This window comes from Nilaparvata lugens, chromosome 5, assembly GCF_014356525.2.
Source record: "Nilaparvata lugens isolate BPH chromosome 5, ASM1435652v1, whole genome shotgun sequence".
Taxonomy (NCBI): domain Eukaryota; kingdom Metazoa; phylum Arthropoda; class Insecta; order Hemiptera; family Delphacidae; genus Nilaparvata; species Nilaparvata lugens.
In genome coordinates this window covers 52,422,710-52,441,232 of record NC_052508.1, presented here as the reverse complement: position 1 = coordinate 52,441,232, position 18,523 = coordinate 52,422,710, and the positions used below count along the sequence as shown (strand labels likewise).

The 18,523-nt window shown below is 35.2% G+C and overlaps 1 protein-coding gene across 5 annotated transcripts in view; it reads left to right on the top strand.

Annotated features, from left to right (window-relative positions):
• The first annotated feature begins 2,030 nt into the window (after positions 1 to 2,030).
• The window catches only part of LOC111045285 (longitudinals lacking protein, isoforms A/B/D/L), a 111,954-nt gene continuing 95,461 nt past the window's right edge, over positions 2,031 to 18,523 (top strand). For all 5 annotated transcript variants that reach the window (XM_039428658.1, XM_022330656.2, XM_039428660.1 and 2 more), the window contains exons 1-3: positions 2,031 to 2,458; positions 3,955 to 4,726; positions 13,932 to 13,973. In XM_039428658.1, the coding sequence (XP_039284592.1) occupies positions 2,288 to 2,458; positions 3,955 to 4,726; positions 13,932 to 13,973 (985 nt within the window). In that variant the 5' untranslated portion in view covers positions 2,031 to 2,287. The remainder of the gene's footprint in view (positions 2,459 to 3,954; positions 4,727 to 13,931; positions 13,974 to 18,523) is intronic.

Genomic DNA, 18,523 nt, shown 5'->3' with positions numbered 1-18,523 from the left:
GCATTTCAAATTTATTGCCGCACAAAAGCCGATTAAATTTGAACCGTGATTAATTTCACGAGAACCAATCAGAGAGAATAAGGTCTTTTTGATGAGACGGCTTCTCTGATTGGTTCTCGTGGAATCACAGTTGAAATTTTAACCGGCTTTTGTGCAACCGGCACTTAATCTACAATTATTTTTTAGAGTAGGTACCGTAATGCAATTTTTGAAATGAAATTCATAGCAGGTTTATTAACCCATGCAATAATAATTCACTTTGCTCATGAATTCCTCGACAATTTTCATCACAAAAATATTATATTATAGCTGTGAAGAAAATATTTATGATAGATCTATTTTGCTATAATTTTGGTAAGCAGGGGTGCCTACATGGGGAGAAGGAATGAGACGCAAACTGTGTTCTCGAAATTCATGTGCTAAAAAGCACATTTCTTGGGGAGGGGGGTGGTTCCCAATATAGCGGAAGCTGAATTTTGGTCATTGGAAATATTAAATAAAATTGAATTAGCTCTATTTTTTAATATAATTAGCAAATGGAAGAGAATTATATCCTAATCTTTTTGAGAATAAATATTATATTTTGTAGATTATTCAAACAAATAGTTTTCATCTCAAATGTATGGAATCAGGTCTGGTTGCACAAAAGCCGGTTTAATTTGAACCATGATCAATTCCACGAGGACCTATCAAAGAAGGCTTCTTTGAAAGGACGGCTTCTCTGACTGCTTCTCATGTAATTAACCACGATAATTACAATTTAACCGGCTTTTGTGCAACCGGCACTTAATCTACAATAATTCATTGGAGTAGGTACCGGTACGGTAATGCAATTTTTTACTTTCCTTGCCCTATTACCATAGGTAAGGAAAGTATTGCTTTCCGAAAAAAATAAGGTACCCCAATTTCTACATTTCTATACGTTTCAAGGTCCCCTGAGTCCAAAAAAGTGGTTTTTGGTTTTGGGTATTGGTCTCTCTCTGTGTGTGTGTGTGTGTGTGTGTGTGTGTGTATGTGCGTCTGTGTACACGATATCTCATCTCCCAATTAACGTAATGACTTGAAATTTGGAACTTAAGGTCCTTACACTATAAGGATCCGACACGAACAATTTCGATCAAATGCAATGCAAGATGGCGGCTAAAATGGCGAAAATGTTGTCAGAAACAGGGGTTTTCGCGATTTTCTCGAAACGATTCCAACGATTTTGATCAAATTCATACCAAAAATAGTCATTGATAAGCTTTTTCAACTGCCACAAGTCCCATATCTGTAAAAATTTCAGGAGCTCTGCCCCATCCATGCAAAGTTTGATTTTAGATTTCCAATTATCAGGTCTCAGAAATGATTTAAACGAAAAATTTCGATTGAAAAAGATTGAGCATGAAAATTTCTTCAATCTGGCTAGTAACATATTCACCTAGAATTGATAATTAGCTTGAAATTTGAGAAAATGTGATTATTCAATTGCAGACTGTTGGCAACTGTTGATTCTATTGAATCATTCACTATGAAGAGATAGCAGATCTCGTGTGTATCCAGCGTTATTGTCCTGTCACCAGCTGGCTCAGATCTTTGTTTATAAGTAGACTTGAGATGCGCGGGAACACTAGCGTCAGGTGATCAATTTTCATAACGGCAAGGAAGGTTGTGAGTGCGCCACACCAGATTTTTAAATCATAAATACGCCTAAGCAGTGTTTTTGTGCTTTGTTTTTTTTTTGAAAATGAAGTTTCAATTTCAAAACTCTTCTGAAGAACTCAATAATAAGGCTATCTTTGCAACCATTGGTTAAAATAATAAAAGAATCATTGATGAAATTATTAATAAGGTGAGGCTTGGTAAGAATCAAGATAAGAGTAGTTCAAACTTGGCGGGCTACACTGAATAATCAACCTTAGTTGGTACTACTTAATCATTTATATAAAGGTATAAATCTCTATTATTATCGGTACATCTGATATGAATACATATGAGAATTGAGAAATAATATTACGTTTGAGTTGTAAATTAAGCTATGAGATTATAATTAAATTGGGCATTTTAATAACTATTCACATAACCTTGTTGAATACCAGACAAGCGCTTGCATGCAAAGAAGCAAGTGAATGTGTAGTGTGTACATGAAAAAGTGAGAGAGTAGTAGAATATGGCGGCGTGGTCGTTTTGTTGAGTGCGTTTCGGAAACCGTTGTTTTCCTTATCAAAATTATTTTATTGTTCGTCTTTTAGCAGTTACGTGATTCTGTGTGTTTTAAACTTTAAAAGGTTTTTCATTTTCCGTAAACATGACTGCCGAACAGTTTTGTTTGAAATGGAATAACCATCAAAGCACTTTGATTTCGGTTTTTGATGGACTTTTTGAAAGTGGAACTCTTGTTGATTGCACTTTAGCTGCTGATGGACAGTATATAAAAGCTCATAAAGTTGTTTTGTGTGCCTGCAGCCCGTATTTGGAGGTAAATATATATTTTTGCAAATTTCAACATAAACAGATAACTTTATACCCAACATGCCTAACCTTGACAAACCGTTTATAGCTTGTTTTGACTTCTATCCAAATTTAAATTTATGTAATATTTTCAATTTTTATTAGCTGTTAATTGCATATTTTGCATTCAGATTCTGATTTTACACAAATCCAATAAAATAATACCTGAATCGAAATTTGCGCGGGACATTGAGCTATATTTTTATCAATCACATGATGGCTGGGCGCTATTGTTATGATTCCAATTATTGATTGTTCTTACCTCAGTTTTTTGTTTCTAAAAAATGCAATATTATTTGTATAATTGTTCAGGCCATAAAAGAATATCTATTTGCTACTTATTCCTATGTTATCTATTAATGATAAGTGTTGCCTAGGCTATTACAAACTTTTAAGGTTAGGTTTGAATGTTTGGCTTGTTTAAGAAACTCATGGTAGCCTAATTGATTTAATATTTTCAAATGTAATATGTTTAATCTTGAAACGTTTATTTTGTTAATGGCAACTTAAATAAATACTCAGTACCTATATAGATTGTGCTAGGCTATTAAATTATGTATTAGGTTATTGACTTTTGTTTAGATTTTTCACTGGTGTGTAAAGAGATTTACGATATTTTACAGGGTTTAAATGTATTTTTTGATGGGTATTATGATTTGTACATGAACTCAGCTTGTGAAATTCTATAATATTAACTATTTGAACTATGATAGGCTAGGCTATATGTGTTTTACTATATAGGTTATCTAATTTAACATGTCTGTTACAATTTAAAACACACTAGCATACACTATAGTGGTGTATTTCAGTATCCTGCTCTACAAATACGGCATTTAGAAAGTTAAGGGCGTTATAATAGGCTCTATCCCATGATATAGGGCGTTTATGGTCCAAATTCCAATGTTAATTCATGCTATTTGCTTCATGCTCATGCTTCGTGCAGCTATGTAACCTTGGTAGTCTCTCATACTGTGCTGTTTTCACTCTCACCCGACCAAAACAGTAATAATAGACAGTAATCGCCTTCGGTTGACAAAAATCGACTAGAAATTTGGAACATAAACAATCTATAGCATGGTATGTGTGTCGCCACATCAAACCTGGAAATTTGATTAAAATAACAATGATATTGTTATTGTTATAAATCTGGAAAGTTGATTGATTTATCTATTTACATACTTACCTAGAGAGTTTCTTAGCAGGTAACCCGTGCTCCGCAAGGGTCTGATTGGAAACTTGACCTGATGAAATCTTGAAGAATTGAAAATAGGCCTATAACCATTATCGGTAAATGAGTAATTTAAATGGAGAATTTCAAGCTAATGAGTCCAGTAGTTCCGACGTGATGATGCCCCATTCGTGAATTCTTCCCTTTATTATATCATAGATTATTGATATCCAACCTCTATAAGTAAGTTACTTTCTTGAAATTTGAATAATAAATGCTTGTTGTTTTTGTTGCAGGCCCTTTTGAGTGAACACTACAACCAGCACCCCATAGTGATTTTGAAAGATGTGAAGTTCGAGGAGCTGCAATCGATTTTGGAGTATATGTACCGCGGCCAAGTGAATGTCACCCAAGAACAGCTGGGACATTTCTTGAAAGCGGCCGAGATGCTGCAGGTGAAAGGCCTAAGCGAGAACAGATCGGGCGCAGCAAGCGCGCAAATTGTGTCGACAAAGTTTAGTGCCGTAATCAACAACGAAAAAAACTCCGCGAGTGTAGGTAACACCGCGAGTGTAGCCAAGCCGCCTAATTCCGCTGAGGCGGCCAGGAAGAAGGAGAAAGTGGTTGTCGCTTTCTCCCGTTCAACCCCCAGTGCTAGTCCGGTTGAATCGTTGTTACCCTCTAAGCTCGTCATTGATATACCCCCGATTAGTCCCGTGGACAGCAAGGACGCAAGTGTGTCCCCCAAGCGCAAGAAAGTTCCCCATAGTGGTGATATTGTGAAAAGTGATGTGAAAATTGGGTCGGTGGAAAGTGCCAGTGAATGTGCGATGAATGAAGTGGATGACGCTAGGTTGGCGACGGCGACGACTGCTAGTGGTTTCATGTTTGGCGTGGATCCGATGATCACCGAGTTCACCGCGCACAACATCAAGGTGGAGGAGTACAGTGATGACAGCTACGACTCGGACATGCTTGTCGTCGATGAGGAGAATGCGGCTGCAAGAGGAGGAGGTGGAGTCAAAGAGGAGGAGCAACCGGGACCCTCTGGAGGAGCTGTTGCCGATGGTGAGCTCTTCATATCATTCACTTTCTTATGCCTATTAATTTGAAATTAACTTCTTATGTGCAATAACTACTATCACTTGAGGAAATACACAAAAGGCTCATGCCCAAAACTATCCCACTTTCGATCTTCACTACATTCCTAATGAATATAACATTTTCTACATTTGGAGTTAAAGGTTTTCTCATTCAATTCTCGTTGAGGTTCACCAGAGAAGTTTAACCGTAACAGGTATTCCTCTTCCGACACACCTGTACAGACACGAGCTCACACACGCTACCGACGATGAGTGATACAAAACTGACTCGATACTTGAGGTATTTCACACGTACTGCGGTCTCTAGATAGGTAGTAGATCTAAACAATTGCATATTACATTATGATACCAGGCTGGGTCGCCAGTGGAAGATAGAGAGCCACCAGTGGTAACCGTGTGTGAAGCATATGGGACTGTGCTGCGTTGCGTTTGCGATGGGACTGCGGCCGGTCGATTTTAGATGCATTCACCAAAACGGTCTCTCAATTTGAAATTCATGGCTAGAGCCTACAGTCATTCACACTTAGGGGACTGTGCTGTTGTCGTGCTGCGTTGGTGTTGCGACCGTGTCGTTTGAGAGCTCTTTCAAAGAGCTCTTCAAGGCCACGCGGTCTCATGCCCTGTGGGTCGCCGAAGCGGCTTCGGCTGTTTCCGAAGAGCCTCGGGCATCTTCGTTTACACCTGTCGGCTGTTCTGGCTTGTATATTAAGAATATTATAATCGTCAATTCATTCTCAAGTATTTTCAAAAGGTTCTCGAACTTCGGTAGCAAGTTCCCTTTTCATCTCTTGCTCTCCACAGCTGGTGCATCCAATGTTTTCGCCTTTTTCTTTATTTGTTCTTCTTTCTTGTTCTTTCAATACAATAAATGCACCAACCGCTATAATGACATCTTCTTTGTCCGAATCCATCTCTGTGACTGAAGTAATGAAGTGATTGCACTGGAATGACGTAATTAGTATTACAGAGCAAAACAGCAACATCACGGCCGCAGCACAGTCCCCTATGTGTGAATGATAGTGACTCAACACGACCGCAGTCCCATCGCAACCGCACCGCAGCACAGTCCCATATGTCTAAACCAACCTTAAAATGCTGGTGTTCCAGCGGTGGTCAAGCTTTCGACCCGAGAGAGATACCAGTAGGCCGCCAAAATATGGTGTAAAGGTTGGTGTCTCTAGTGTAATGAACATGATGAAAACTAATTCAAGTGACAAGTGACCCGTGACTCACTTGGACCCTTAGTGTCTCATTGGCGACCTAATGTAATACGACGGGCCTTAGGGACGTATTACACCAAGACATCTAGATAGGTCTCTAATATTAGAAATTAATGCACATTCGTCAATGTGTAATAGCATAAATTAGACTCAATCATCTCTGATGATTCTCGAGCATCATTATTTGTACTTGTGGTACAGAGGTACTTGATCTCCTAATAGAGTTTACATTCAATTCCCCAATCGAGTGATGATTTCAGTTAGTCTGTGGCAATTCCTTCTAGATTGAGGTGTTGTGATTACTTTGATGGTTTTGTCATTGGTACTGGCACTGTAGTGAGGTCCACGTTATGATGGCAGTGTTAGATTTACATTAGTGTTGCTATCATTGTCTAGCAGTCGACAAAGCAGATAGCGCTATCCTTCTCTAGCTCCACAACGTTACCAGGTCGTTTTTTAACAATATAACAATATTATTATTAACAAAATATTCAATCTCAATTATTAAAATTCATTAGGCTATTTATTTAATCATTGAAAATGTATTTCCTATACAAATATTCCAATATCAATATATCAATTATTTTGTACAAGAGTGAATAATTGATATTACATCAGATATTCCGGTATTAGCTTTCCTCTATAGAAGGCAGTGACAAGACAGAGAAACGCTGTCTAGATAAACAATAATGAAAATTGTCTAGATAAACTCGTGCTGTTTGGGTTATTAGCAGATAAGTTAATGATGAGTGGTGGATATAGTTTTAGGAGAACTCTGAACCACCAAGAGTTGATTTAAAAGTGTATGTTCATGGCCCTACATGGGGGAGGGGGATATGGAACCTCTATTCCCCGGGCCCGGGGCCCTAGAGGGCCCGGATCGAGGCCACAGATTTATTTTTTATTCTAGGATGTTTACGGATCAGAAGAAAATAAAACTATGAAGATTATTCTATACTCGCTGGCAGTAGCCTAGGCTATTATAATTTTCAGAATTCCAGATGAAAGCAGAGAACTGGAATTACATAATAACAATTCCATGAATGGACGTGACTGAAGTCTTCCAACACTATGTAACTTTAAACTTTATTCTCATTAAGAAAAATAATGAATGAAATTGACTACGCTGAGCTTGTATTTATTGATTCAAATGATCCTGATCATTAGAGAATCCATAACGTCAAGGAAGGCGGTCTCCTTAGTTCTCAAAAAATCAATTATTCATAAATAGGAATTCATAATAGACAGGAATTTTCTGACATTCACATGAACATGAACTGTACAAAACCACGAAATCGTCTTAGTTGCTGGCCTAAGGCCCGCCGCAAAGTAGACCCATGCTAATCCACGCCACGCCGTGGGATGTTTTGTAAACCATTGCTAGGCTTCTCCATACATCTGTGTAATGCATGCAATGAATAATCCACTCGTCTGCTGATTGATTATGAATACTTCTATAGCAATGGTTTACAAAACATCCCACGGCGTGGGTTCAAGTGGCGTGGATTAGCGTGGGTCTACTTTGCGGCGGGCCGAGGGCCCGTTTATGCATCAGTTATGCACTGAATGCACATGATTGTTATGGAAAGTTGAAAAATCAAATGAACAATTTTTTTTATGTTTGAAACTCATTAGCAATTTATTCAGTAGTCTTGCATTAGTGACAATGAGGAAGAATGAAAGATGCTTAATAAAATCAATGATAGTTTTGTAATTTTCCTTTGAGCTTTTGTACTAGACTTGGAACAATAGACTAAATGAAGCCTATTTCAAAAGTCTGATACATGTTAATCTCCAGCATTTTAGAATGATGTAAAGCTTGGCAGGTTCTATCATCTTAATATACTTGAAGACAATCATCATTAAAAAACTTTTTCTATTTTTCTCTGATAACATGTTTTTTCCAACAGTAAGTGGTAAGTGGATTTTATTAATGAACAAGTAGGTTCCTCCACTAGCTACCACCCCATAGGGCAATCTATTCTATAAAATGACATCGTGTTCATCTTTTTCTAGTAAATAAATGCACAAAATTGGATCTACTCCGAGATGAGGACACTTGAGAGAAGAGCTTATGGTTGATGGTAAAATAGGGTGATTAAAAATCTCGAATTGAATATAAACAGCAGATTGACAAAATGCCAAACGTCAGCATCCATGCAGAAGTTCTCATTTACAAACCAGCAGGCAAGAGATGTTGGGAGAAAAATAAAAGATATTCCCAAAAATTGAGCTTGAATTTGTAGGAGGCTATAACACAGACTAAAACAAGTAGCTATGCCCATTCTGTTCTGCTAATACAACAAAGGAGTTCCGTTGCGAAACACGAGTAAATATGAGTAAAATTAATTACGCAGAGGGGTCCAAAAAATAATGTATTCACTCTTTGACAGTGAATCTCCGTAACACACTGGCAGTTGTTACAGTTTGCATACTACTCATGGCACACTACCTGTTGTCCTGTTGACGAGACATCCAACTACAATAACTTACTAAAAATAAGACCCAATTCACACAACTGACGTCGGGCAGAGACGTGGCGCATTGCATCACCAGACGGGTGAGTTAGTGCTATTTTAATCGATATTATCATAGAGAAACATTTATTTCTATTGTTTCTCTATGATATTATTCAATTGAACAGTTTTTTGTCCGTTCTCATTTTGAACAAGTGGCGTGCCCATGCTTGTACGTCACGGGGTACGGTGAAGAGACGTGGCTCGGGCGAGAAAGTGACCTGGTGGACGTCCGTTTTTGGGCCTTAATTTTGGTATTGTAGTGTACTTCGATGTCTTGTCAAATATCGATGTCTCGTAGCATGAGTAGTCCGAATGCAAACTAACAAATTCTAGAGTGTTATCAAGATATTTAAAGAGTGCATGCATTTTTTACCCCTCTGTAATTGTTGAGCAAAGAACCTGATAATTAATTTTCGATTTTCATTTGATTTTTTTCCATCACAGCATTTGTATTGCAAGTAGACTCAATAGGCCTAATATTGAAGAAACTGTGATGTGATAAATATAATTTGAATCATTTGTTATATCTATATAACGTACTAGCCGTCAGGCTCACTTCGCTCGCCATATCCGTCTAGCCAGGGGGCTGCGCCCCCTGGACCCCGACTGGATCGTCCAAGAATGAGATCAGCAGGCTCGCTTCGCTCGCCTGCATTTTTCATTTGAGCATTTTTATCATATTTTAGGACGATCCAGTCGGGGGTCCAGACTAAACGTCTGGCTAAACGGATATGGCGAGCGAAGCTAGCCTGACGGCTAGTAATATAATATTCCCAGGAATAGCTCTGATTGAAGTAGTGCCCAATCAATTTTTCCGCGTTAAATGTATTACAATCTTCAACTTGCTGCCAAACTAACAGAGTCAACTCAACTTAATGCCAACCTGACAAAATTATTAATTTAGTTACCAGTTAACAACTTTTTCGAAGAGGTACTCTCTCTAGATTATAGTTCTATATTAACATATGGTATGGACATTTTTCAATTATAATTAAGAGAATAAGAAGAATATACATGCTAAAAGACGAACTTTAAACCCTTAAAAACCACCCTTAGAGTTAAAATATTGCCAAAAGATTTCTTAGTGCGCCTCTAAAGGGCCAACTGAACATACCTACCAAATTTGAACGTTTTCGTTCCGGTAGATTTTTAGTTCAGCGAGTGAGTCAGTCAGTCAGTCAGTCAGTCAGTCAGTGAGTGCCATTTCGCTTTTTTATATATATATATATATAGATTATATAGAGATTTTATATTTATTCATCTTGGAAAACTGTGATAGGATAATTATATATTATTTTATTATGACGTTGTTGTTATCCAACTCATGAAATAAATGAGCTTTTATTGATGTTTCCTCACGTCTCTGTTTGAGCACTAACATTTCTCCTATTTCAAAACTGTTGAACTCACCGCCGATCAATTGAAGTTAGTTGGATCAATTCACACGTAGCCTAGCTTCAATAGATTTCCTATTCCTTCATAAATCTATTGTAATAGTTGAGCCTCAAATATTTGTTAGGTGGAATACATGTCAAGTTTTTGTTGATACACACATAAGTTGCAGTCATTTTATGGGTAATGGTATCACATTTTTTCTAGTTGATTTCTGAACTAACAAGAGGTGATTTTCAGGCTTGTAATCACAGTAGTTTGTTAGCGGAGCCAGTTGCAACTCTTAAGTTGCCACCCTTCCAACAAAATAACTGTTAGGCTGCGCTCACCTAACTTATAAAATTATATCCCTAACAAAATGTATTCTGCCCTGGAGTCTCACTATATTGAGACGTGTGTCTCACTTCAAACTGTCAACATTGGTTGAATGCGAATCATTGATGTTATTTATAAGAAGTTCTGTCAGTTTTGAGTAAATATCAATATAGTATTGAGCTAGTGTTTTGGACATTCTATAAGGTTTTGGTACCTTGAGAGAGATAATTTGACAGCTCTTCGAGTCATTGGATGAATTGGCTGTTTCTCAAATCTTCTACCTTATTAAAGAATCGTCTAGACTTTGAATATTCAATGTATAAATGAGACCCTTTTTCATCTGACTTTTTGTTCAGATTTGACTCTACCATGTATCACTCAACTTGAAGTATAATTGCTCAGTACATTGACATTTCATAATAAATCATGGAAAACTATTGGTCCTACTTTGTGAAGTGATTGTTTTCGGACAGTGGTAACCGTTTGTGGTAACAATGATATTGGAATAGATATTGCAAATAGAACATTAACTTAGTGTGTAATATAAATATATAGTGATCATAGTGATAGTAATTGTATTATGAGATTATAGCTAGGTTCACAGGTGTAAAGGCATGAGCATGCTTGCTCATGGAATAGTTAGTGAATAATAGTAAAGAGAAAGAATAGTTAGTGAATAACCATCCTGATAGACTTGGCATTTATCATTGGAGTGATTTCTCATGGTATCTGTGTGAATGTAATTGAATATTGAATGTAGAATACTGATTATATAATATGAATTACATTGGATTGTGGTAATCCCTGTTATAATATTGTGATATTCAATTGCCAGTAGCTTTGGTCCTATGGTGGATATCAGTTAAGTGATAATTGTATTTTAAAGTGTTTGCCAGCCTTTGTAATAGAGAACCCATAACACTACTAATGGAAAGGGTAGAGGGTAGAAGCATTAGCATAGAGAAAAGATAGAAACCATCATAGCTTCTTTTCTCTATAGTATAAGTAATATCAGAGACAAGAAATATAGTTTATAGTAAATATACTTATGCGTATCCTTTATCTATGGTAATATGTAGAGCTTCTTGTACTCTTCTGTTTGATTTCTCTCTTCCACTAATAGGCTAATCAATACAAGCGAGCTTATTCCAGTTAAAGAAATTCAGGTTGAATTTATAGTAGAGCTTCCCAGCTTCTACAGATAAATTCACTTCAAAATATCAGCATACTTCATAAATACTTTAATATAATTCATTTCCATTTAAATCAATGTCAGTTAAAAGTAAATTCCACCATACACTTCTCCACGTTCTCTGTGTATAATGAATAACTGATACTAGTGAGAGTGAATACATTGAAATTATGTGGTGCGGAGTATTAATATGATAGAGAAAATCGATTGGTGAAAAACTTGTGTGAATGATGTGAAAGATCTGAAAGCTGTATTTTCCAAGTTATTCTTATTATTGAATGTTACTTTCCTAGAATACTTAATCTTTACTTTATGGTTTGTAATATCAGGCAAATCAAATATAAACGGGATTTTTGTTCCTGAGCGTCTACCTATGGTAGGACTGGGACCGCGCTGCTAGTACGCTTGGGTGGGGTCACTAGGAGTGGGGAGAGCCAGTCGTCCCACACTTCCAGCCAGTTTTTCAGTTACAATCACGATGTCGGAGCAACAAGTGCACCCTTCCACTGCGCAACGTATTATTATAAAATTTCTTGCTTGTGAAGGTGTTCCAGCGACGGAAATTTTTCAAAGATCTGTCAGAGACATGCAGCAAGGTTCACGGAAGAAGGGGAGACATTTCTGAGTCGGATCGTCACCTGTGACGAGACGTGGGTCCACCACTACACTCCGGAGTCAAAACAAGCCAGTATGGAGTGGCGGAGGAAAGGGGAGGCAGCCCCTGTGAAAGTCAAGACTCGACTGTCAGCTGGCAAGGTCCTTTCAACCATCTTCTTCGACCAGCGAGGCATTTTGCTCATTGATTTTTTGCACGAGTGACGCAGAATTAATGCTGCTTACTACTGCGAGCTGCTGACCAAGGTGAGGGATGCATATCGTCGCAAAAGACGAGACCAATCGATTCGCAAGGCCCCATACTGCAGCTCTAACCGTCTCAAAACTGGAAGAAATGCACTGGACTCAACTGGAACATCCTCCCTACAGTCCAGACCTATCGCCCTGCGATTTTCATTTGTTTGGGCCGCTTAAAGAAGCTCTAGGAGGGCAACGATTTGAAGATGACGAGGGCGTGAAGGAGTTCGTGCGCAATTGGCTCGTGACGCAATCAGCTTCCTTCTACGATGCTGGGATAAAAAACCTTCCCGCTCGCTGGGAAAAATGTATTTTTAAAGCAGGAGACTATGTAGAAAAGTAATTTATATTTGTCATTCATTTATCAATAAATAATTTTCATTTCAAAATAAAATCCCGTTTATATTTGATTTGCCCTCGTATATTGAATTAAATCAATTTATATACTTCTTCATTTGTGTTATATACTTCTTCATTTGTGTATTAACTTATTTATATTGTAACGTATCAAAATCTGATGGGTAAATAAAATCCCTACTTGAAAGAAATTTGTAGGTCTAATGTGGAATAATAGTCTAGTATCGCCAAAAGCGATAACGTTTTTGAAAGATTAGATAATATCAGGTATCATGGCTAAATTTAGAACAGCCGAATAGAACTAGAAATAATTTGCCACTTATATAATATTAAATAAAGTATTGAAAATTTGAGGTTAGGTGTAAAATATCTATTGATCGGCGACATAATGATCGATTGAGTCGCATAACGTAAAATCTAGCCAGACACCTTGGCAGAAATTTATTGTAACTAAATGGTATGCAACTAGAGGAACCAAAAAAGCACATGGCTAATTGTTATAAAGTGAGAAACAACCTATAAACATTAGAAAATTGCATTGCATGTAAAAAATGTACTAATAACCCAAGATAAAAATAAATTAATGTATTAAGGAAGTAGGAGGTTCGTAGGCGCATATATACTGTAACAAATTTGTATGAACCAATCAAATGGTAGCAATCGATGGGCGGTAATAGTGAGCCGATTCAAATGTATTTGTATATATTTCTATAAATGATAAGAGTTTATGAATTATTGTTGTTCAGTTTATGTATTGGATATGGCCCGAAGACCGATAAAATATCAGATGGGTGACATAAGTAATAATTTAATAGATTGGCACGAACTATTTGAACCTTTAAATGCAGCAGCAAGTCGATACTAAGCTACATGCAAATAAATACATACTATCAATGAATCAAAAAGCACATGGTAATGTTTCGTGCTATAGTACTGATCTGTGATATTTTATTTGATTTCGTTCTTGTTTCATTGTATATTTTGTTGCTCTATATATTTTCTATATTGACCTGATCTTCAAAAATTATTCATTTAATATATGTATCAAATTTCTTATGGTGTACCATTCATTTTTATTCCCCTATACCATAGAGTATAAATCTTATATATATTTGTTAATAATCAGTATTAAACTATTGCGAAAGCTCCTGTATGAGCATATTAGGATCTTAGTGAAATTATATCCTAGAAAACCACGACCAGATTTTATAGTTATTAATTCTCATGCTCTACCGATTGACGCCAAGCAGGAGGCAAAGCGTTATCCCATCAAAAATAACGTTACAATATGTTTAACTTATTGTTTTTGTTTATTTGTTACAGGGTGGAAAGCCCCAGAGGGCGAGGATCCAGAGGCAGCTAAAGGTAGGACCGTCTTTCTCATTTATCTCTTGATATGGCAGTCAAAACTTGGTCAGAGTCCTTTCATTGTCTTCGGACATCAATTATTATTCAAGCATCCATTGTATTTCCTCTAAATTTCGACACAGGTTTTATAGTCTATGTGAGTGAACTGCAACCGTGAATATAAAGGATCTAAACTTATTTGAAAACTTTGAATAAAAATACTAGAAATTGTTAGAAGACAGTCGGAAATCCGGAATTTGTATTGAGAAAAAAACAACGTGGAAAGTGCGTCGTTGTTCGATGAGTGATTTTTAAAGTGAAATGTGCGACTCTTCGTGAATGAGATGTGTGAGTCATCGTGGATGGGATGGGATGTGTTTTCGCAGTTATCGGTTTCAAATTCTCTAGTTACGTATTGCCTACGCGATTCTTGGTTTTCCTAGTCAATAACCTCATTTGTTTGTACATTAGTCCTTTTAATGTATTAATCAGTAAAATTAATAACCAATAAATCTTGAAGATATGAAAAATACGTGGTTCTTAGTAGATTGTAACGTTATTGAGTAATTTCGTTACGTTACGTTGATGGACCTGTAAAAACGATTATTGTGTGTACAAAACGCACTGTTAAACTGTTGGGCACTCTTCAATTAGCCTACTGTAACTTCAAATTAGAGTACTAAATATTGTCCCTTGAGCATTAATTGAATTCAATTTCCACGCATTTTCAGGCGAAATGTTGAATTTTTATGATTTTGTCCTCTGAATAATCCTCATAATTTGGTTAACTTTGAGCTGTCCTTTTTCTATTTTTCTAAATTCTTGCGTCACTTCAGGTTTTGCAAAATTCCATCAAATTTGTTTCCGAAACTAACTTGAAATTGAAAGTAATCAATTTAAAATATCTTCATGCTATCGAATCCTGCTTTACAGGTTCCTTGGCAATAATTATTCGATTGTAATTTAATCAAAATGAGGTTATTGCACTATGTGGGAAAGATTGAATTACAATTATAATTCTATTGTGTTGTGTTGTGTGATTTGGCGAATCATCGTTAATGTAGGAAAAATATTTAAATTGTGAAAAGTGTTGTGGTGTATAGTGAGTCTGTGGCTGTGGAATCATCACTTATAGTTGGTTCAGTGCGGTAATGTTGAATATTTAGAGGAAATTGTTGGTATCACCAATTTATTTTTCAAATAACCAGTTTGAATAAATCTATTAAATTTTTAAATTAAAAAGTTCAAAATGTGAAAGTTAACTAGTTTTTGTAAACTACTAGTTCCTATCATTAACATAGTTCAATAACATCGATGATATTTCAATCAAATATCAATAGATATTCATTAAATATATCCTTTTATTTCTTATCAAAATTTAAATAATCTTGAAGGACTCTCACTTTGGTTTTGACTGATCATATCAGCGTCCATTGTCCCGCCACCTGACTGTCTATTCTTATTTTGGTTGCTTTTATTTTTTGCTTTTGTTTTCTTAATACAGGTCGATTGAGATCTTCAAGACTTCAAGACAACTCTGGGCTGGCTTAGTTTTAAACCTTTCTAGAAAATTCAGTTGAAAGATTTTGTTTTTCATCATTAGTAAAGAGACATCACTAAATTATAAAGGATGTACTGTATCTTAATTTTCTCAACTCTATTGATTGATATTGCAAATTTTGAGTAATTATGTAGATATATTATTAGTCATTAGTAGAAAGAAATCACTATCGAAATACAGCATCATAGCTTGTATCTCAAATTAGTTTTATTCATCTCGGTTTGCACAATGCAAATTATAAGGACTTAACTAAAAGATATCATAATATTTTTTCGTTACATTTTAATTATTCACTGTCATTTATCACTATTCTATCCGCATATTTAAAATGTATTCTTCATTCAAGCAGATTTTCATACTGCAAATAGAGAGAAATTATCCAAAAGAACCCACAAATTATAGCTTTTGTAGGTTCACATTTTTATGAAACTTATGATATTCCACTGGAAATGGAAACTACCTATTGCAATGTTCAGTTGAACATCTCTGAAAACCAGAGTTTTTTTGTCAATTTTGCAGATTTAGATTGAAACCTTTAAATAAAACAATTAATGAAAATGTTGTGGATAGTTGGGATGTTGATCCCTTTGAAATACCACATATTTTGAATTATGACCATATTTTGAATTCTGCAGGGAATAAAATGGATTAGATGAATGATAACCATTCATTAATAATTCCAACGAGGACAAATATTGAATTAGCTCTGAGAGTCTTCCATAGATAATATGATGATACTTCTCGTATTACTCAACTCAACAGCAACATTAGTTTTTCAATCAGCTAATAGAAACGTTGATCATTGAAATCCGTTTAAAGGCAAGACAAGAAGAAGCTCTTTACCTATGGCATTTTTCCACCAGAATCTTTGGAATATACTTTCAAGTATCAACATACCGTTCAGTGATTTATGCATATTGTCTTATCATAGAGCAATTTCTAGTAGGGAAAGATTATACGAATATATCCTGAACATTTCTTCTTATCAATGTTATCATAGGGTATCATTATGGGATAGTATTTATCAATATAGAATATTATCAACAGTATTACAATCATTTTACGAATTCAAAAGTATCCAATTTCTATTTAGAAAAACTATTATCCCCAGCCTTAGATCTTCAACTTCAGACATTTTCATAACAAGGTAAGTTTTTGAAGTAGGATTCAATTATCAACAGCAGGTGGTTTTGTTCATCGTTTCCAAAGTATTTTTTGACCAACTCAATTTTGTTGTAAAATTTGCCTACTTCAATTAGGAACATGTGAAAGCAAAATTTTCGTTAATCTCTACATCGCCGTGGTAGATAAATAATTATTCCGGTTTCATTTTTTTTTAAATTTAGCATCCGGGATCGTCGTCTTCAGTTTTGCTTTCATTTGTTCCCAGTTGCTACTTGTAAGTTCTCCAGAAAGTTTGTTCTCATTTGTCTCAACTATGAAGGGTATATTCTACTAGATATAGTAGAATGATCAGAGAATGAAATTGGAAAGAGATTTCAAAGATTATGTATAAAATAGACAAACATGATTTAATGTCTTTTTCTCCTTTGAAAGTTGTTCAAAACTGGAATTTATTTTTCAATGAATAAATCTTGAATTTTCGTTCATTTTTGTGAGATAATTAGATTAATCAATTAGTTGAAAATTTTTCATGTTTTTCTCGTATAAATCCTGAAATTGATTTTGCTGATAAATACTTTGGAAATTTTTTGTACAATGGGACTTTGGATGCACATTGCATGCTATTTTATTTTCTAAGTTTCATTTTCGCGTTTTTCGTGAACGGGAATTCTGATCTTTCGTGACATATACTTAATTTTTCGAGACATATTGGAGAGTTTTTCATCGTGCTCGTGAATTCTGCTGGCTATTTTTCTGAGATATTTTCTCATTGGTTGACCGGATGTGAAGACTTCTTAAACATGATTAACTACAAGGTACCTTACTCAACATTTTAACAGGTGAATATTGATTTTCCATTTTTGCTAACTAATTTAAGAAATAGCTAATATTGAATTTGATTGAAACGTTTCAGTTTCTCTTGATTAATGAAAATTATTTTGACAATCTATTTCAAAGATTTAATTTCATAATTAGAGCTTAACCATATTATTTTAAAAATAATTTTTCTTCTTGAAAATTTAGTTTTAGAAATTTTTGAAGGCTTCGAGATTTGTTGAAGTTTAGCTCTAGTATTGTAAACCTGGTGTTCTATTTCAGGAATGTGGCTTTTCAAAAAATGATTCTTGTAATACTAGATTATTTGCGATAAAAATAATTATTTTCATTTGAAAAATTTATTCTATTCATGTTGTATTTTTCAATATTCAATTTTTCTGTTTCACATTCTAGAGCTTTACTCGCAAATCGATTGGCCTCATTCTAATATTTACAATTTTAAAATGATTTATTGATGAATTTAAATTGTTTTTTCAAATGTGATTCATGTTGTTATTGTCTTCATTTTGAATGTTCAATCATTCCTAATGTTGAACATTGTCAGTTGTATAAATGTACCCTATTCATTTCAGCCTTGAATAGTAATTTTTCAATGTAATTTTTTCCTGTCTACTCCACTCAAATTTATTAGAGTAATGTTAAATACTCAGAATAATTGTAAACAAAATTTTTAAATTTAGATTTTAAAATTCCAAACTAACCAGCCGATAGTTTCCAGGCTGCTTTTTCAAATTTTCTTGAATATTTTTCATCATATGTACCGTACTACACATTCTAAATTCTCGAATCGATGTTTATCAAAAATTGAATTTTTTCAATTAATTTTCTGATCAATGTAGGCTTACTACATATTTAAGTTTCAAGTTGAGTAAATTTGAGAACAATAATACGATCGATCACTCGCTGTATGAAGCACCCAAGCAAGAAGCGACTGTCAATACAAGTTAAATCCAATTTTGAAGATTTTTCACTTAATACGATCAAATATTCACAAGTATTACTATGAGTAAACATGTATTACGAAAAGGAGTACATTAAAATAATT